Source organism: Primulina tabacum, chromosome 2, assembly GCF_025594145.1.
Source record: "Primulina tabacum isolate GXHZ01 chromosome 2, ASM2559414v2, whole genome shotgun sequence".
NCBI lineage: Eukaryota > Viridiplantae > Streptophyta > Magnoliopsida > Lamiales > Gesneriaceae > Primulina > Primulina tabacum.
The window spans coordinates 2,200,550-2,221,324 of NC_134551.1; the positions used below are offsets into that span (position 1 = coordinate 2,200,550).

The 20,775-nt window shown below is 40.4% G+C and overlaps 6 protein-coding genes across 7 annotated transcripts; 4 read left to right on the forward strand and 2 right to left on the reverse strand.

Moving 5' to 3' along the window:
* Positions 1-1,062: 1,062 nt before the first annotated feature.
* On the forward strand, positions 1,063-4,003 carry LOC142537246 (uncharacterized). Its single transcript, XM_075642799.1, has 9 exons — positions 1,063-1,331; positions 1,612-1,816; positions 1,908-1,998; positions 2,080-2,225; positions 2,318-2,561; positions 2,648-2,752; positions 2,836-3,018; positions 3,102-3,306; positions 3,394-4,003. Exons 1-9 carry the CDS (start codon positions 1,094-1,096, stop codon positions 3,885-3,887), a joined length of 1,911 nt encoding a protein of 636 aa, XP_075498914.1. The 5' UTR covers positions 1,063-1,093; the 3' UTR covers positions 3,888-4,003.
* A 1,903-nt stretch (positions 4,004-5,906) lies between these two features.
* On the forward strand, positions 5,907-8,881 carry LOC142537247 (uncharacterized). Its single transcript, XM_075642800.1, has 9 exons — positions 5,907-6,118; positions 6,428-6,629; positions 6,719-6,809; positions 6,896-7,041; positions 7,126-7,369; positions 7,441-7,545; positions 7,631-7,813; positions 7,898-8,102; positions 8,195-8,881. Exons 1-9 carry the CDS (start codon positions 5,938-5,940, stop codon positions 8,674-8,676), a joined length of 1,839 nt encoding a protein of 612 aa, XP_075498915.1. The 5' UTR covers positions 5,907-5,937; the 3' UTR covers positions 8,677-8,881.
* A 1,019-nt stretch (positions 8,882-9,900) lies between these two features.
* LOC142537148 (uncharacterized) lies at positions 9,901-11,040 on the reverse strand. Its single transcript, XM_075642709.1, has 2 exons — positions 10,212-11,040; positions 9,901-9,953 (listed from the first exon to the last, which is right to left on the reverse strand). Exons 1-2 carry the CDS (start codon positions 11,038-11,040, stop codon positions 9,901-9,903), a joined length of 882 nt encoding a protein of 293 aa, XP_075498824.1.
* Positions 11,041-11,062: 22 nt separating this feature from the next.
* Positions 11,063-12,262, reverse strand: LOC142537149 (uncharacterized). The gene is made up of 2 exons (XM_075642711.1): positions 12,226-12,262; positions 11,063-12,063 (listed from the first exon to the last, which is right to left on the reverse strand). Exons 1-2 carry the CDS (start codon positions 12,260-12,262, stop codon positions 11,063-11,065), a joined length of 1,038 nt encoding a protein of 345 aa, XP_075498826.1.
* Positions 12,263-13,393: 1,131 nt separating this feature from the next.
* LOC142537150 (putative disease resistance protein At1g50180) lies at positions 13,394-15,099 on the forward strand. The gene is made up of 2 exons (XM_075642712.1): positions 13,394-14,266; positions 15,067-15,099. Exons 1-2 carry the CDS (start codon positions 13,394-13,396, stop codon positions 15,097-15,099), a joined length of 906 nt encoding a protein of 301 aa, XP_075498827.1.
* Positions 14,503-19,232, forward strand: LOC142524350 (uncharacterized). 2 transcript variants are annotated; one of them, XM_075628309.1, is made up of 4 exons: positions 14,503-17,111; positions 17,206-17,496; positions 17,593-17,795; positions 17,882-19,232. In XM_075628309.1, the coding sequence occupies exons 1-4, from the start codon at positions 16,217-16,219 to the stop codon at positions 18,398-18,400; spliced, it is 1,908 nt and encodes a 635-aa protein (XP_075484424.1). In that variant the 5' UTR covers positions 14,503-16,216; the 3' UTR covers positions 18,401-19,232. The 2 variants fall into 2 exon arrangements, with proteins under 2 accessions (XP_075484424.1, XP_075484415.1); XM_075628300.1 differs by having other exon boundaries at positions 17,206-17,795.
* The last annotated feature ends 1,543 nt before the right edge of the window (positions 19,233-20,775 follow it).

Sequence of the window (20,775 nt, forward strand, 5' to 3'; positions counted from 1 at the left end):
ATTCTGCATTATTTTATGCTTAATTTAATTAAAATTTAAAATCTTCGATATCATGATTCTGTTTCTACAAAAACAGTTTTAGTAAAAAATGAAAGTTAGCATTTGAATAACTTATTATCAAACACTACCCATTTTTTTATTTTCAATTATAAATAGTTCTCTTATGAGATAGTCTCACAAATATTTATCTGTGAGACAGGTCAACTCTACCAATATTCACAATAAAATTAATACTCTTAGAATAAAAATTAATATTTTTTCATGGATGACCCAATAAGAGATCTATCTCACAAAATACGACCCGTGTGACTGTCTCACACAAGTTTTTGCCTTCAATTATTTATATTTTTTCGAAACGCTATTCATTTTACCATATCAACTTTCTAATGAAATTGGGCTAAACGTGATTAAATATTCAACATATTGCACTAAAATTCAATTTTGACAAGTTCAAGTACAAATTATAAAAACCCTATATAGATTAGTTTACACTACGATTTTTGGATCTTTAATATGAAAACTTTTATGTTAGTCATTAAAAAAAAAGCTAATAATTACGGGCCAAGATTAAACTGTTGAAAAAAAAAATCAACTACATTTCACGGGTACGTGAACAATTGAGTATTGGGCAATTTTTGTTGGCCTTGGTTTTAGATAGCACTCTAATTAATTAAAAAAAAAAACTCAAAATACTATAATATAATATATAGAGTCCATTAATACACACTAATGTTTGCAATTAAATACGCAAGTTAAATGCAAACATCTTAAATTAATAACGTTACAAATGCCAACATAATTTTAATGCAAAAATTATATATATAACGGCCGTATTAAGGGAAAAACCCATACATATTAATATATACTAAATTTAAACATTAAGGTACAATTTAGATAATTAAATGCATCACAAAATATATTAATATACAATAAAACATATGCACGATGCCCTATAAATAACAAGCTCTTCTCTATTATCTAAAGATTCAAATGCCTTTGATGCACCTAATGTGTTGTTTCCATATAACATAAAGATTTTCTTGATTTTTAGCTGACGTTTTAGAGTAGGGTTTTCGAGCAGAGATTTTTTGGGATGGTGTTTCCTGGAATGATGAGATTTTCAATGTACACGTCTTGTATTTTGGTTTTGTTCTTGTGGGCTTCTTTTGCAGAAGCAAAGAATAATATGAAATATAAAGATCCTAAGCAACCATTGGAAGCCAGAATTAAAGACTTGGTGAAGAGGATGACACTTGAAGAAAAGATCGGACAGATGACTTTAATCGAGAAAGATGTGGCTACCCCGGATGTCGTCAAGAAATATTTCATAGGTATGTATGTATGTATGTATGTATGAGGTGCCGTTTAACATGTCGAGAATGGATAAAACTTACTCGCGATTATTTGACATGCTATCAGGGACAAGAATTTGCAAGTTCTGAAGTTCTAGATCACGATATATCCAATTTATTACATTTACAATTCTCATTGATATATATGTAATCAATTAATATCTTATCATCGGTAGCAAACGTCGATCCTTAATAATACTATGAGATGTGTATAAAACTTATACGCCTTCTTAAAAAGGATTGATTGTTGTGCATGCAGGGACTGTAATGAGTGCTGTAGGGAATGGTCCAGGACCAAAGGCCTCAGTTGAGGCATGGGCCAAAATGGTGAACCGCTTTCAAAAGGGAGCCCTTTCCACCCGGCTCGGAATCCCAATTTTGTATACAGCTGATTCCATGCATGGAAACAATAACGTCTATAATGCTACAATTTTCCCTCACAATATCGGGCTAGGAGTCACCAGGCAACTAATTCTGCGAATTTTTTTTTAGCTATTTTGTTAACAAATATTATTCATGTGAGGAGCATTTGCGTTAAAATTTATTCTACTATAGAGATGCTAATCTTGTGAAGAGGATTGGAGCTGCAACTGCACTTGAACTTAGAGCCACTGGAATCACGCATACCCTTGCACCTGATCTTGCAGTAAGCTAACCGAAAAGCTCGATAAGTCCTATGTATCATATTGGTTATGTCGATATTTATATGATATTTCTCTATCTGTAGGTCTGCAGGGATCCGAGATGGGGCCGTTGTTACGAAAGTTATAGTGAAGATCCAAAGATTGTTCGAAAAATGACGGAGATTATACCGGGGTTACAGGGCGAGTTCCCTGATGGCTCCCCTAAGGGTGTCCCTTTTGTTGCTGGAAAGTAAGTATCATTCTTCCTCTTTTTCTACTTCAATCTTGCGTGAAATTTATGCAGCCTGCAGTTACCTAATGGACCAATATATAATGATCAAGAATGAAAGTTGCGGCCTGTCCAAAGAATTTCGTGGGAGATGGTGGAACGGTTAATGGAATCAATGAAAACAACACTATCATAAGCTACGAGGGATTGCGTCGCATTCACCTGCCTGCGTATTTTGATTCGATTGAAAAGGGCGTTGCCTCGATTATGTTGGCTTTTAATTGTTGGAATGGGAAGAAGGTGCATGCCAGTCATGATCTTGTTACTAAACTCCTCAAGGGAAAGATGAAGTTCAAGGTAACAATATGAATACAATTCTCAAGTTTCCAAGAAAATTCCAACTATACGCTGTGATTTGAACCTATATTATGTATATATTTCAGGGTTTTGTGTTAACAGATTGGACTGCAATTGACAAGATCACAGATCCACCACATTCAAACTATACTTACTCTGTTCAGGCCGGAATTCTCGCAGGAGCCGACATGGTAAGTGTTTCGATGATTACACAAGAATGTTAGACTTAACCGGTGAATTTTGCTGATTCAAATTTTTCCTCCCTAACTCTCAGGTTTTAGTCCCATATAACTATTCGGAGTTTATTACTACTCTAACTTCCCTAGTGAAACACAAGCACATCCCCATCAGCAGGATAGATGATGCTGTGCACAGGATATTAAGGGTCAAGTTTGTCATGGGTCTTTTCGAGAACCCTTTAGCCGATCTTAGCCTCGCGAGCAAAATCAATACCAGGGTTAACTTTCTCGCCTTTTTTGTAAACAAAAACCATCCGTATATTCATTATGTGGTTAAGTTGTAGTGTATCAAATTCGACAGAAACATCGAGAATTGGCTAGGGATGCAGTCCGAAAATCACTTGTTCTGTTGAAGAATGGTAAAAAAGATAGTGAGCCATTGATTCCACTTTCGAAGAATGCACCAAAAATACTAGTTTCGGGAAGCCATGCAGATAACTTGGGGTACCAATGTGGCGGCTGGACTATCAAATGGCAGGGTGGTAACGGCAATAACTTCACAGTCGGTATGCCTTTACAACTAACATGACATAAAAAGTAAGTAATTTGTTGCCTAAAACAAGCACATTACACATTCTACTTGACTCTTGCAGGTACTACAATCTTGACAGCTATCAAGAAAACCGTTGATTCTCACACGAAAGTCGTATATAAAGAGAATCCTGATTCAAATTTCGTGAAAAGCAATAAATTCTCCTATGCCATTGTTGTTGTGGGAGAGACCTCCTACGCAGAGACTCGTGGTGACAATAAAAATCTGACTATAATCGAACCAGGTCCTAGAACGATAAAGAATGTATGCAGCACGGTTAAATGTGTTGTCGTGATTGTTTCTGGTCGACCGGTCGTAATGGAGCCGTATGTTAAAATGATAGATGCACTTGTGGCTGCTTGGCTACCAGGAACTGAAGGCCAGGGTGTGGCTGATGTGCTGTTCGGCGACTATGGTTTTACAGGGAAGTTGGCTCGTACATGGTTCAAGTCCGTGGATCAGCTTCCTATGAATGTAGGCGATAAGAAATATGATCCTCTTTTCCCATTCGGGTTTGGAATCAGTACTAAGCCTAGAGAAGAAAAGGACAACTGAGTCATGGCCACATTTTTGGCTTCTCGTAGATTTATGTATAGACAAGTTTTGAGTCACAAAAGGTGCTGGGAAAAGGGTAGATTTTGTGGTTTGATGAATATATCAGCATGGCTGTCGGATTTGGTCAATAAAGTTCTCTTCTTTGAAATGTAACATTATGTATTATGATTTTGCGTCCAGGAATCCATTGTAATATTAATAGTAATTAAAAAACCAAAGGTCAACTTCTGAATTGAATTTTGAATAAATTCAATACTGATCAAATCCTGTCAAAATATCTGTAAAAATAAAATAGACCTGAAATTTATCACTGCTCAGATTTATCAAATAATGACACAGTGACGTATATTATATAAACAGAGCATCATACAGGCACCGAAAAGAAAACATGATTAACCATAAATTATATCCTAATGTAATCATATTGAAATAAAGAAAAAACCCCGCATGAGTGAAAAGGAGATCATGAATCCAAAGTAGGACATGCTAAAAACATGAAATTTCTATTATATATATTTCTGCAGAAATATATATAAACGTCTGAAATTTTTCAGTCAAATTGTCAATTTGGATAGGCAGCATAAATAAGTTTGGGCCTTAAAAAAAATATTCGGATTACATTAAATCATTGAATAAACATGATTTAGGGCTTGAGAAACAAATCTTAAAACGCTAAGATTGCAATTTTGGTTAATATATTTATACATTTTTTTATTTTGGTCTTTTGTGTTGTCCATTTTCAATTTTAGACTAAAACATTTGTTTTACTATTAATTTTATCATTTTTCTCATGTAATATTGATTTGAGGCAAAAACTTGTGTGAGACGGTCTCACGGGTCGTATTTTGTGAGACATATCTCTTATTTGGGTCATCCATGAAAAAATATTACTTATGTTAAGAGTTTTACTTTTTATTGTGAATATCGATGGGGTTGACTTGTCTCAGATAAAGATTCATGAGACCGTCTCACCTACTCTTAATTTGATACTGATAAATGTAGGTAGTATCACAAGCATTCTCATGGAAAAATACATGACTATGACAAAATTGATTTTGAACTTTGTTGCGCAAGCATTGGATTTGGATGACACTAAAATTCAAGGAAAAAACGCAATTCCAAAATACTGTAATTGTAATTTGTTAGACATGCAGGAACTTTCTAATCATATTTTCACCCAAAAAAAAAAAACGATTATGGCTTAATGATTTAAACATTAAATAAGCTAATTTAATTGACAATATCACATTTAATACCCTACGTTTTTTGCTATTAAGTACCTAAGTTAAACGCAAACATCTTAAATTAATGATGTTACGAGTTGTGATACTAATTACTCGTAAATGACGGCTATTATTTATTTATGAAACGTTCGTTAATCAAATACACCAAAATAAAGAAGACAAAATACATTTTTTTTAGTATTGATAATTTATTATTCTTCAAAAGATATAAAAAAAATAAATTTTCAGTATCATAATCAACCATTAAAAAAAATTGTTCTTACAAAAAAAATCGCTTTAACTAACTTCACATTCTAAAGTATTTTTCTTAACTACATTACGGCATATTCGAAATCTTTCAAAGGTAATTAAATGCTAAAGTTAATAAACTCTCCAACTGTTACATAAGAAGTAAATTCCAAACTAAGCAACCTAAGATAATTAAAGTATATATATACATATATATAATACGTATGTATGTATGTATGTATAATATGTATGTATATATGTGTTATATGTGTGTGTGTGGCCTATAAAAGATATAGTAGGTATGCTTCAAATGGTTTCCATTTTCTTTCTGCTTTCCCTGTGACGGGTAAGCATGTGTATGTATTTCACTATTCTTTATCAATGTCTACGTTATTACATTTTTCACATGGTTTTGTTTAATCTTCGTGCCTTTTTTCTCACATAACATATTGACTTTATTTTTTTTTAAAAAAAATATTTTAGTTATAATGTTTTAGGACAGAATTTTCAGGTGGAGATTCAAGATGGGGTCGTTCGAATTTCCGAAATTTTCCGTACCCGTCGCTTGTATTTTGCTTATGTGCTTCTGGACTGGCTCCACAGAAACGGAGCCTGAAATTTACACAGATTCTGAACATGCATTGGAAGTCAGAATCGAAGATTTGATGAAGAGGATGACACTAGAAGAAAAAATTGGACAGATGACAATTATTGAGAAAGATGTCGCCACCCCTGATGTAATGAAAAAATATTTCATCGGTACGTGATTATTCAACCGCGCGACGTGTTAGTCGAGACATATAGAGAATTATAGGATAAAATTTTAGTTACCATCTTTTATCAAGGTATCAGATGCATGTCAGAATTCACAAGTTTCATTAAGTAGGTTTGCTATGCTTAGTTATAACTTTTGTTATCCGATCATACGCTAGCTAGCATGGATATCTAAATTTAAACGAACATGTATCTTAGTCTCATTTATGTGAAATATCAGTGGAAATTAGCCTGGTTTTGAATATAATGATAATAATAATTATTATATTAACTAAATTGTTAATTTTTGTATAGGGGGTGTGATGATCAGTGTTGGGAATGGTCCAAGACCAATGGCCTCAGCTAAGGAATGGGTCGATATGGTGAACCACATTCAAAAGGGAGCCCTGTCCACCCGTCTCCGAATTCCGACTGTATACACTACTTGCGCTGTTCATGGCAACAATGTGTACAATGCTACAATTTTCCCTCACAATATTGGACTAGGAGTCACCAGGTAAGTATTGCTGTGTAATACCTTAGTCTTTCTGTTTAAAAAATCTAATACCTTGAAGGAAAAGTTGCTTAACATTTTTTCTACTGTAGAGATGCTAATCTTGTGAAGAGGATTGGAGCTGCAACTGCACTTGAACTTAGAGCCAGTGGAATCCCATATACACTTGCACCTGACATTGCAGTTAGCCAATTAGCCATAAAACTCTGTTAGTCCGATGTATAGTATCGGCGATGATCAGCTTATATGTGATCTTTCTCCGTCTATAGGTCTGCAGGGATCCGAGATGGGGTCGTTGTTATGAGAGTTACAGTGAAGATCACAAGATTGTTCAGAAAATGACTGTGATTATATCGGGTTTACAGGGCGACATCCCGCATGGCCCGACTACCGGTGTCCCTTATGTTTCTGGAAAGTAGGTATCAATCTTTTTCTACTTCAATCATGTGAGAGGATTACAAGGTTAGTTATTTGATGGCCGGTTATGATCATGATCAAGAACTAAAGTTGCGAGCTGTGTGAAGAATTTTGTGGGAGACGGTGGAACGGTTAATGGAGTCGATGAAGCCAACACTGTCATAGACTATGAGGGATTGCGTCGCATCCACATGCCTGCCTATTATGATTCGATTAGAAAGGGCGTTGTCTCGGTTTTGTTGTCTTACACGAGTTGGAATGGGAAAAAGTTGCACACCAATCATGCTCTTGTTACTAAAGTCCTCAAGAAGAAAATGAAGTTCCAGGTAACAATATGAGTGTAATTCTCAACTTTTCTAGTAAATTCCAACTTTACATGTATATCTATGTATGTCAGGGTATTGTCTTAGCAGAATGGTCGGCACTTGACAGGATTACAAGTCCCCCACATTCAAACTATACTTATTCTGTGGAGGCCGCAATTCTTGCTGGAGTCGACATGGTTAGTGTTTTGATTGTTACACAAGAATATTTGAGTTAACTTGTGGCATTTGCTGACACAGATTGTTACCTTCTTAATTTCTCAGGTTATATTACCTTATAACTATCCCGAGTTTATCACTACTCTCACTTCCCTAGTGAAAAACAAGTACATCCCCATCAGCAGAATTAATGATGCAGTGCACAGAATATTAAGGGTCAAGTTTGTATTGGGTCTTTTTGAGAACCCTTTAGCCGATTATAGCTTCACGAGCGAACTCGGTAGCCAGGTTAACTTTCTAGCCTCTTTCCTGGAAAAAAAACCAATCCTTAATTCATTATGTAGTTAAGATGTAGAGTGTCAAATTTGACAGAAACACCGAGAATTAGCTAGGGACGCAGTCCGAAAATCACTTGTTTTGTTGAAGAATGGTAAAAGTGATAGTGATCCATTGCTTCCACTCTCAAAGAATGTGCCAAAAATTCTAGTTGCAGGAACCCATGCACATGACTTGGGGTACCAATGTGGTGGATGGACTATGAAATGGCAGGGCTTTAAAGGCAATAACCTTACCGTCGGTATGCCTTTACGACGAATACGACATAAAATTTAAATGAAGAAATTTCCTTGTCTGAACAATCACATTACTCATTCTACTTGACTTTTGCAGGAACTACAATCTTGACCGCTATAAAACAAACTGTTGATTCCCGTACAAAAGTCGTATATGAAGAGAATCCTGATCCGGCATTTATGAAAACCAATAAATTCTCATACGCCATTGTTGTCGTGGGAGAGGTCCCCTATACAGAGATTCGTGGTGATAGTACAAACCTGACTATAATTGAACCTGGTCCTAGAACAATAAAGAACGTTTGTGGGGCGATCAAATGTGTTGTAGTGATTATTTCTGGACGACCGGTTGTGATGGAGCCTTATATAGGAGGGATAGATGCACTTGTGGCTGCTTGGCTACCGGGAACCGAGGGCCAGGGCGTGGCTGATGTGTTGTTTGGTGACTATGGTTTTACGGGGAAGTTGGCTAATACGTGGTTCAGATCTGTGAATCAGCTTCCGATGAATGTAGGCGATCCACATTATGACCCTCTTTTCCCATTTGGATTTGGCATCAAAACTCAGCCTAGAAAATAGAAGGATTAAGACTAAGTTGTGCTTCTTACAGCTTTGTGAATGGGATAATTTTTGATTCAGAAAATTATAGTAAAAAATAGATTTTTGATTTGTTTGATGAATGTTTCAACATGGCAATCTTATTTGGTTGAGAAGTTCCCTTCTAGTTTGAAATGTAACAGTGATAACTTTGCATTTGAATCCTCTAGTTGTTCACCGATCAGTGCAAAAATATGGGAATCTGGCAATTTGTGAACTTGGTCGGTCTGATGGTATGACACAACATTGAATAGATACAGTCGGAGCATACATAAGTGTGTGAATAATATATGATATTTGATATAAATCTACAATATATTTTAATAATTTATATTAAATTTAGCTTCTTTTTTTTTTTGAAGCATATTAAATTTAGCTTTGAAAACTCAAATTAAATAATGGCTTTAAATTTTGGGTAGCTTTTGACGAAAATTTGCACCGGGTCCCTCTGTAATTTGAAAAAAAAAAAACAGAAAATAAACTCTTCACATTTCAAAATTCAAGCAGAAAATACCCTGTCGACCGACAAAGAAATGTACATGAAATGCATTTACTGACACATACATTTATTGTCTATTAAATTTGACGGAAGCGTTCGGATGTGAAAACTAATTTTCGTACGCGTTTTCACACTGACGAGTTCTCCTTCTCTCATTCTGAAATCATCATTTCATCGAATTTTCTCTCATCTTATAGTATATGAGTGCCTAGTTTTATAATTTTTGTGAGGTGTTTTGTTCTTCTGTATTAAGAGAACGTTTGTTCTATTTGAAAACACTGTGAGTGGGTTGTACACCATAAAATATTATATTAGAATTCTTTTCATCTTGTATGTGGTTTTTGCCCTAATAATTTTTAGAGATTTTTCACGTAAATCTCAATATCCAATTTATTCTTTATTTTCATATTTATTATCTTAAGTTATCGCGGATATGATACCAATATACACCAAGTCCCTAAACATGAGTTCAGTAGTTTTTTTAAAAAAATTTGTATTCACATAAATTCACTGAAATGACTTTTTTTTAATAAATATTTCATTAACTTCGATAAAAGGCTATTACATCATAAATTTTTTTTTTACAAAAAAGTAGAGATCACCCCACCCCACCCGGCCCACTTGACCAGACATAAAGAATCGATGGCTCTTGGTAAAGATATGAAATGCCTGATTCGTTGAATCGTGGTATAAAAACAAAAGTACATTTAAAAAAGATGGAGTTTACGATCTTCTAAAACCAATCCAAATGTAGAAGAATCTGAATTTAAAAATAATATTTTCTTAAACATTAAAAAGTTTTTTAAAATTTGTATACGTCATTAGTCAGGGACGGATCCAGGAATAAAAGTTGGGGGGCTTGAAGTCAATATGATAAGTTATATATTATTAAAAAAAAATTTACATTATATCGTTCAACGAAGTTGTGCCCTACGAGATTTTAAAACATAAAATTCATCAATAATAGAATTTATATCAATATGTTTAGCTAAATCTCGTTCAATATAGAGTGTCAAACAATCGGCAAGAAAGTCATCCTCCATTTTATTGCGAAGTGCCGTCTTCACATACTTCATTGCTGAAAAAGCCCGCTCAGTAGTGGCAGTAGACACAGGTAATGTCAAAACAAGATGAATCAATCTAGTCAACATAACATAAACACTTGATCGTCCACTCTCGGTCAATTGCTGACAATACTCAACAAGTGTAGAAACCTTTAAATTCTGCATCACATCAAGTTTATAATGTATCAATTCATACTCCAAAGCAACAATTTCTTGATCTGTGAAATCTCCAGGATAAAACTTCTTCGCAAGCTTGCAAATATCATCACTGTTAAATGAGTCAAATGAATTTTTAGGATCTAAAGCTGTACTAAGAGAAAGAAGTTCCACCGATGACTCATTGAACCGAGTATTTAACTCCATCAAAATGAAATCTATTGCTGCATTAAAAACATCAAAGTGGTAATGATGTTCTATTGTAGTTTGCCGACAGGAACGTCCAATCTTATATAGACAATCAAGGTCAGGTACATCAATTTCATTTCTTGAGCAAAAAACTTTAACTTCCTGAAGAAATTCATTCCACCCACATTCTCTAAATTCTTGAAGGCAAGTTTTGGTAGTAGTGACAAATGTGATAGCAGTCAAAATGTCTTGAGATTTTCTTTGAAGAATTTGACAAAGAGTATCTGTTGTTCTCATAATTTTATGCATTAAGTGCAAAATAAACACAAATTCAAAGCTTGTCATGTTTCTGTAAATCCCCCGAACTTCAGCCTTAACTCTTCCATTTGGAGAATAATCACTGAGAACTTCAAAAACTTTGCAAGTTGCAGTGTACATACCTATCAAGCTTTTTACCGAATCATAGTGAGAACTCCACTGCTCGTTGCAAATTACCAATCTGGTTTGCACCACTTCCAGAATCACGTTCTCCAATTGACAACATATACTCAATTTCATTTCTTTGTGCAGTATGTAATTCAGCAATGCGCTTAGTAGAAGAAGTGACAATATTAACAATATTGTCCAAATGAGAAAAGAATTCCCAAATAACACTAACATCCTTAGCTGCAGAAACCAATGTCAGTTGTAAACGATGTGCAAAACAGTGGACATAGTATGCATAGGGACAATCTTTGAGAAATAATGCTTGGAGTCCATTCCACGCTCCACGCATATTGCTAGCACCATCATATCCTTGGCCTCTGATTTTCTTAACATGAAGATCATGATGAACAAGAACATTTGATATCTCATTTTTCAAATTCATTGAGGTAGTGTCACTAACACTTTTGATGGCAAAAAATCTTTCTGTCAAAATCCCATGATTGTTCACAAACCTCAATATAATGGTCATTTGCTCTCGTTTAGATATATCTCGGGCTTCATCAACAAGAATACAGAAGTATTTATCTCCAACTTCTTCACGAACCATCTGTCGTACTCTATTGGCCATAATATGTAAAATCTCTTTCTGAATTTCTGGAGCGATATATTGGGCATTTTTTGGAGGATTCTCAAGCACAACTTCATCAATTTCTATATTCATTTTTGCAAAAGCCTTCACCAATTCAAGAAAATCTCCACGATTAGATGAAGATAGAGATTCATCGTTACCTCTAAAAGCACAACCTTGAAGTGCTAGCCAACGAACAGCTACAATTGAGGTGCTCAAACGCAGACGATTTTTCTCTTTTTCCTCTTTAGATTGTGCATGCATCACTTTATCAATATGTTGTGAGGGCCTCATCAAATTTTCAGCCCTTCTCTCACACATAGTATGAGGTGAAGAAGCTGCAAAACCAATATGGGCAAGAAAAGCACATGTTTTTCCTTGGTTTACCTTTTTCCAATTGTCAAATCCTTCATTGACCAATGCCGAGATATTAGATGAATTAACATCATTCAGGAAAAGAAAACAATAGAAACAATATGCCTTATTTGTTGAAGGCGAATACTCCAACCAATAAAATTTCTGAAAGCATTTTTTCTGAAAACGACGATTCTGGCTTCCAAATTTTGTACCTGGATACTCCAACATATCTGGTTGATAAGGCCCCATATTTAGATATGAACGTCTTATCTCATCTCGTACATTAACATGATATTCACATATCTGTTTTCTTTTTCCCGGATCTCGTTCAATAAAAGTAGACGAAGACTGATGATCGTCTCTAGGAGAGGAACATGAAGGAATTTGGATATTGGGAAATAGAAGACTTTCACTGGATTGATGTTGCATTGTAAGGACCGTAGGAATTGAAGTATCTTCACTAGCTTGACGATCTATCTTCTTAAAGAAAGAGGATATCAATGTTTTTCCTTTCTTTGCAGCAGATTGATATTCCATTTTGAAATAGTTCAATTTATAATCCTAAACAAGAATAAAATAATTATTAAACAAATAAACAAGTAATAGTCAATCAACAACTCAACAACAAACAATCAAGAAACCACAAATCACACACAGAGAAGCTATAAAAAACAAAATAAAAAATGTATAGCCGATTCTTACCTGGATTGTTGCCTTGCCGATGAGCAATTCGATTTCTTCGGGAGTTCGCAATTCTATTCTGTCGCTAAAGGGCTTGGGACTTGGGAGAGAAATTTTGTAGAATTGAGGTGGGGCGGATCAGAGGATATGGGATGAATTTGGTCTCATCCTTGTAAATGGTCGGGACTTGATTGGACTAAGACATTGATGTACGACGGTTTTTGAAACAACCGTCGCTATTAGCAACGGTTTTTCAAAAAACAGTCGCTAATAGCGACTGTTATTAGCGACTGTTTGAATAAATCGTCACTAGTAGCGACGGTGTAATTAAAACAGTCGCAAATATTAGCGACGGTTTTTGAAAAACCGTCGCTAAATTATTAAAAAAGTGGGTTGGGCTACAGCCCAGTAAACCTAGAATACATCCCTCTCTGTCATTAGTGCTAGAGCTAGTTAAAATTATAGTTAAAAGATTAGGATTTAAAAGAATCCATCCCACTTGTTCCAATAATTAAATTGAGGTAGGTGTAAGTCACTATCTATTTATTTATTTTATTTAATTTTATTATTTTTAGAAAAAGCAAATATGCACTATCTAAACTTTTGGTAAAGAACAAAATTTTTGGCAGAGAGTCAACGAATACACGATCAAATCAATTTCCCATTCCACCCTACGTACAAGGACTTGAAGAAACAAGAATGGCCGAGAGTGCAGCATCCTTTCTCTTCAAACAGCTTGATATCTTGCTCCGTCAGGAGCAAGAATTGCTTCGAGGGATTGGAAAAAATGCCGTGTACATTCGAGATGAATTGGGACAGATGAGGGCGTTCCTTCGAGCTGCTGATGCAAAAGAAGAAAGTGATGAACAACTCAAAGAATGGATCAAGCAAGTGCGAGAAATCACTCACGATACTGAAGATGTTCTTGAAATGTACATGCTCCGATTTGCCTATCAACGTCGTGACACAAGTGGGTTGAATTGGTACATCAAAAAGATGTATGCCTCGTTGAAAAATTTGAGAGCCCGCCATCGAATTGCTTCTGAATTCCAAGAAATCCGGTTAAGACTAGAGAACGTGTCTAAGAGTCGCGAGAGATTCAAAGACGTGCACGATGGTATGAATGCACGATCGACCAATAAAACGTATGACACTCGAGGTGACGCGCTTCTATTGGAAGAAGCAGAGGTTGTGGGTATCGAAAAGCCAAAGAAGCAACTTTTAGATTGGCTTATGGAGAGTGATGATGGGCTCAAGGCCATTTCGGTCGTAGGGATGGGCGGATTGGGCAAAACAACCCTTGTTAAAAAGATCTACGATGATTCATCAGTGAAGGCCTATTTCAATACCCATGTGTGGATTACTGTTTCAGAAAATTTCAACTTGGAGCATCTTTTGCGAGACATGATTAAACATCTTGCAAACGAAATCAAGCTTTTACCGCCTCAAAGTCTACAAGAAATGACTGGTGATGAGATGAAAGAGTATGTTTCTAACTTTCTCAAAGATAAAACTTATGTGATTGTCCTTGATGATGTTTGGAAAGTTGATGCGTGGAAATCTATTAGATACGTGATACTCACGGGAAATTTAGGGTCCGATCCACGCAAGCGTCACTAATCCAGACACGGGCTTCAAAATTACCCTGGGCCTGAAATCACAAATAAGACCGTTAGGAGGGGGCCAGGAGGGTATCCTGGCGTAGCCCCTCCGACGCTCAAGTCAGAGACTGAGGATATATGGGGGAGCAGCTAAGGGCGCTGCTGAAAATAATATAGTGAATGCCATATCGTACGCTCAAACCTGGTATTTATAGGAGAATACCTGGGCTTGTCATGGGCCCTTCACCTGTGGGCTACCTGTGGGCCTTAGATATGGGCCGGGGGTTTGGGCCAGATCTTGATGGGCTCATCCATGGGGTATCACCAGTCTCCCCCTCCCGAGTCGAACTGAATCGTAGGTTCAAAGTTCGATTAATGGTGTTGTCCTTGGTTCATCTGCGATGAGGATGTATCGTACCAGAAAAAATTAATTTCGTTTGCCGTTAACGAACGATGTTCACCGCTGCAAAAATTACGGGGATCGACCTGCCCGGTCAGGTCGTGGGGGTGTGGGGGCAACGCCCCCATAATTTTTTCAGAAATAAGCACTCGCAAGGGTGAGGCCTTGCGTTTTTCCTGCCGTTCTCCAGTCTCCCAAGATTAGGAAACAAATCAAATCGCAATCTTAATCTGGAGGGAAATATATCAAATCAAAACACAATCTCCTCCTAAATGGTAAGGTATGGGCTGAGCTCCCCTATAAATAGAGGCCACCTTCTCATTTCATTCTTACTTCTCTCACAAAAATTTCCGCTGAAATTCATTCACCAGCTCCTCCCTGCCCACGCTTTACCTGCGCGTTAACCCTAGCGCCGCCCCACCACCACTCCACCGTCACTTTAGTCCGCCGCCCCGGCCACCACTGTGCGCCGTCCACTCTCGCTCGAGCCATCGCACGCCTCGTCTTAGCCAGCGCGCGCCTCGCCCGAGCCCTGCAGCGCGCCTCGCCCGAGCCCAAGCCTCCCCTCGTCGAGCCTGCCGAGCGCCCCTGCACGAGCGCACGCCCTCACCCCTACACGCTCCACGCTCGCCGCTCGCCCCTGCCAGCTCCAAGCTCGCCCTAGCCCGAGCATCCAGCTCGCCCTCGCCCGAACGCACAAGTGCACGCTCGCCCACATCGTAAGCTCGCCGCCGAGACGCTCTCCCAGGGCGCACACTCGCTCGCCGAGCCGCTCGCCTCTGCGCGCATACTCGCCCAGCAACACGCTCGCCCGGTGCGCTCCTCGCCCCGCACGAGTGCACGCTCGCCCACATCGTAAGCTCGCCGCCGAGACGCTCTCCCAGGGCGCACACTCGCTCGCCGAGCCGCTCGCCTCTGCGCGCATACTCGCCCAGCAACACGCTCGCCCGGTGCGCTCCTCGCCCCGCACGAGTGCACGCTCGCCCCCTGCCGCTGCGTGCTAGCCCAGCGCGCACACTCGCCCGTCGAGCCGCTCGCCTCCGCGCGCCTACTCGTCCAGCAGCACGCTCGCCCGGTGCGCTCCTCGCCCCGCACGAGTGCACGCTCGCCCCCTGCCGCTGCGTGCTAGCCCAGCGCGCACACTCGCCCGTCGAGCCGCTCGCCTCCGCGCGCCTACTCGTCCAGCAGCACGCTCGCCCGGTGCGCTCGCCGCCCCGCACGAGTGCACGCTCGCCCGAGCGCCTCGCCCCTTCCGCGCACATACCCTGCTACGAGCTCGCCCGGCCGCACGCTCGCCCCTGCCACGAGCTCGTCCCGCCGTGCCACACTCGCTCGAGCGCCGAGCGTCCCACGCTCGCCCAGTATCCGAGCACCAGCTCGCCCCTCGCCCTTGCACGCCAGCCCTCACGCGCCGTAACGCACCTTACTCGGCCATTCTTGGGATTTTATTGCTTTGAGTATTTTCCCCTGCCTCATCCGGGTCAGTTCTCTCCTCTTCCTGTTTGATTATCCTAAGCACTTATGTCTTCTTCCGATTCCGATTCCGAGTCTAGTTCTTTGGGTGGTACTGAGGGGTTTAGCGAGTCTAGCGAGTCCAGCCGGTCTAGCAGGTCCAGCGAGTCTAGCCAGAGTAAGATTTCCCTAGCCGATCCTGATTTTACCGTTGATCCTCCTGAGGAGGAAGTCACCACTCATAGTCGTCCGGGTAAGGAAGTTCGTCACGTGACCCAACAAATGAACATATCTAACGCAGACAACTTGTGGTATGGTCATTTGTCATCCCACATCCCTTCCGGTAGCGAGCCAAAACTTAGAACTTTATGGCACATTCCTTCCTCCCACCAGATTATCATTCCTAGCCCAGAGGACCGGCCCTATCTAGCCCCTAAGGGCTATTATACCTTCTTTCAGCATCACTTTGATGCAGGTCTCCGTTTCCCTTTGTGCGATTTCTTCCAAGAATTAAGCAAGTACTACCAGGTGCATTTAGGTTTACTCACGCCCAATGCTTTCCGTTTGATAAGCTGTTTCGCTGTGTTATTCAGAGCTTTAGGCCTCCCTTTGAATTGCACCACTTTTTCCTACTTCTTAGTTTTGTCCAGGTCAAAAGATGGACCTTTCTACGTAACCTCCCGGTCTGGCCACAAACTGTTCGATGGAGCCCCCAGTCATGTGAAGGACTGGAAAAAATACTTCTTCTTTGTACAGCCACCCAAAGAATTGACTTGCTTTACCGATTGGTACCCTGTCTTCACTAAACCCAAACTTTTCAAGAGTTATAAGAAAGATGAGGAGTACCTACAGATAATGAGTGTACTAGGAGATCGATGCTTTAACATTCCCAAACTTCTATCTGAGGATCTCCTATGTCATGCCGGGTTAAGTCCCGTTAAAATTAAGCTGAAGGAGAATGCTGGTAGATATTCTCATCTGTCCATACTTCTTGTTTTTCTTTTATTTATTATGTTACTTGATAACATTCTCATTTGGTTCCTTGTCTCTGCTTGCAGGTACTAGAGTCATGAACGCCCTATTTCTCCGTGAACTTTCCAAGACAAAGGCCGGGGGTTCTTCATCAGTTTCCCAGAAATCCATTACCCCGGTAGTCACGATGGGCCCAAAGGGAGATTGTTCTGCTGCTGAGAAAAAGAAAACAGGTTCCTGTTCTACCACCGCGAAGAAGCCTGCTAGCTCCCCTAGCTCCCCTACTGCTGCGAAGAAGAAGAAGGCAGGCTCCTCCTCCTCCGCCTCAGAGCGAGCCTCCTCGCCACCTCCTCGCGCCAAGTCCCCTCCTCCGTCTGGTAAGCAAAATGCATCCACTGATCTTAGCCCGTCAGCCCCTCAGCATGGCAAACGCAAGATTTCTGAGATTTCTGTCGTATCGGTCTCTTCTCCAGAGGGGTCCGAGCCCGATGAGGAGCCTCCCCTCGCATCGGCGGTACATCCTCTATACACTTCGGATTCGGCCATCGTGGGGCGGGGTCCTACTCCTCTAGCTCAGAAGATAATGTATCAGCTTCCTTCCGACGCCGATGCAGCGTTCATGGGTTCACTGGGGTGGTCAGACCTCCTCCGCCGGACATGCAGCAGTGTCACCGAGGTATACTTCTCCTTATAACCTTTAGATTGATGTTTAATATACATTTGATCTTCTTATCGTCTTTTCACCCTTATCTACTTATGCAGGGCATGATGTACGTTGGGGAGTTGGCCGAGCGTGCTCACGCCGCTCGATCTGGCTCTTGTCAAGAATTACGCGAGGTTCAGGCTCTCCGCGAACAGCTCCAGGCTACTATTGATGAGATGAAAGTGTCGCATGCCATGGAGCTTTCGGAGTCCCAAGCTCAATTGTCGGAGTCCCAGATCCAGTGCGGCGAGCTCTCAAAACAGAAGCAGGAGTCTCAGCGGCTGATAGAGGATCAAGCTAAAGAGATCAAGAAGCTGAAGAAAGAATTAAAGAACTCACAGGCTGAGCTTAAAGACGCCAAGGCACGACATGTTGCAGAAGCCTCCTCTTTCAAAGACGAATTTCTCAAATCCGAAGAATTTGTCGAGATCTGTGGCCCGAAAGCTTTTCACTACCTGGGGGTGGGTTTCGAGGGTGCAGTCGGCCTTTTCCACGCTCAGGGCTATCCTCCGCCAGGCGCCCCTACTGACTTTATCGACTTCGAGGGCTTCATATCGAGTCTCCCCCCTGATTCCTAGATTGAGCCCCTTTTATTTATGTTATTTTCTGCATTGTTTTATTTTCCATAGGATTATGCGACTTTTGGGACGTTTACATTTGGTTCTTTCCTTTGCGCACTTTTGACCTGTACGAACTCGTTTTATTTATGCAACCTTGAGTATTTTGCATTTGAATTTACTGCTTCTCACGAGTTTGTCTCTGATACTATTAACCTGTTAGGGCAAATAAAATCATCACCCTCTAACTCCTCTGCTAGGTGACACCTTAGCAGGAAAATAAAAATCAACCATCTCCACCCTCTAACTCCTCTGCTAGGTGACACCTTAGCAGGAAAATAGAAATTCACCATCTCCACCCTCTAACTCCTCTGCTAGGTGACACCTTAGCAGGAAAATAGAAATCAACCATCTCCACCCTCTAACTCCTCTGCTAGGTGACACCTTAGCAGGAAAATAGAAATTCACCATCTCCACCCTCTAACTCCTCTGCTAGGTGACACCTTAGCAGGAAAATAGAAATCAACACCATCACCCTCTAACTCCTCTGCCAGGTGACACCTTAGCAGGAAAATAAAAATCAACCATCTCCACCCTCTAACTCCTCTGCTAGGTGACACCTTAGCAGTAAAATAGAAATTCACCATCTCCACCCTCTAACTCCTCTGCTAGGTGACACCTTAGCAGGAAAATAGAAATCAACACCATCACCCTCTAACTCCTCTGCCAGGTGACACCTTAGCAGGAAAATAGAAATTCATCATCTCCACCCTCTAACTCCTCTGCTAGGTGACACCTTAGCAGGAAAATAGAAATCAACACCATCACCCTCTAACTCCTCTGCCAGGTGACACCTTAGCAGGAAAATAAAAATTCACCATCTACACCCTCTAACTCCTCTGCTAAGCCGGGCCTTAGCAGGAAAATTTAATTTTTCTCCACCCCAACTCTGCTCCTCTGCTAGGCGATGCCTTAGCAGGAAAATTTAATTTTTCTCCACCCCAACTCTGCTCCTCTGCTAGGCGATGCCTTGGCAGGAAAATTTAATTTTTCTCCACCCCAACTCTGCTCCTCTGCTAGGCGATGCCTTGGCAGGAAAATTTAATTTTTCTCCACCCCAACTCTGCTCCTCTGCTAGGCGATGCCTTAGCAGGAAAATTTAATTTTTCTCCACCCCAACTCTGCTCCTCTGCTAGGCGATGCCTTAGCAGGAAAATTTAATTTTTCTCCACCCCAACTCTGCTCCTCTGCTAGGCGATGCCTTGGCAGGAAAATTTAATTTTTCTCCACCCCAACTCTGCTCCTCTGCTAGGCGATGCCTTAGCAGGAAAATTTAATTTTTCTCCACCCCAACTCTGCTCCTCTGCTAGGCGATGCCTTAGCAGGAAAATTTAATTTTTCTCACTTTCATAATACACCACCATTCATGAAATGAAAAGAAGAACTTGATTTTATTGAATTCCAATGGATTACAAAAGAAAGTTTAGAAAGTAAAATACATCGACGACAGAATCAAGAATAATACTTCCTAAGGTGATAAGCATTCCAAGGCCTCTTCAAAGCTTTGCCTTGCGCATTCTCTAAGTAATAGGCTCCAGAGCTCAACCTCTCGACCACCTTGAAGGGACCCTCCCACTTTGGGTCCAATTTTCCCCTCTGCTCTTCTGGCACCTTCCTCAGGACCAAATCACCCACCTGAAAGTTTTTTTGCACGACTCTCCGATTATAAGACTGTGCAATGCGATTCTTATAAGCTTCCAATTGAATGCTGGCAGCCTCCCTCTTTCCTTCCAAAAGATCAAGGTCAGTAGCGCGTCTTGCCCCATTGTCCTCGTCATAAAACATCACCCTTGCCGATTCCAACCCGATCTCAGCCGGGAGCACTGCTTCATTACCGTAGACCAAACTGAAAGGAGTTTCTTTGGTTCCCTCTTTCGGAGTGGTTCGGTATGCCCATAAGACACTTGGTAGCTCATCCACCCAATTGCCTTTGGCCTTGCACAGTCGAACTTTCAGACCCTGTACCAGCGTCCGATTAGTCACCTCCACCTGGCCATTACTCTGCGGGTAAGCTACAGAGGTAAAGACTTGTTGGATCTTCATCTCTTTACACCAAGCTTCGATTTTCGCCCCTTGGAACTGTCTCCCATTATCGGATATCAGCCTCCTAGGTACCCCGTACCTGCATACTATACTCTTCCACAAGAATTTCAGGACGTCGTTCTCAGTGATTCTGGCCAAAGGCTCTGCTTCCACCCACTTTGAAAAATAATCAACTGCTACCAGTAGGAATTTTTTCTGAGCAGGAGCCATAGGAAAAGGTCCCACGATATCCATTCCCCACTGGTCAAAGGGACAGGCAGCCGTGACAGCCTTCATCATCGCGGCCGGCCGGT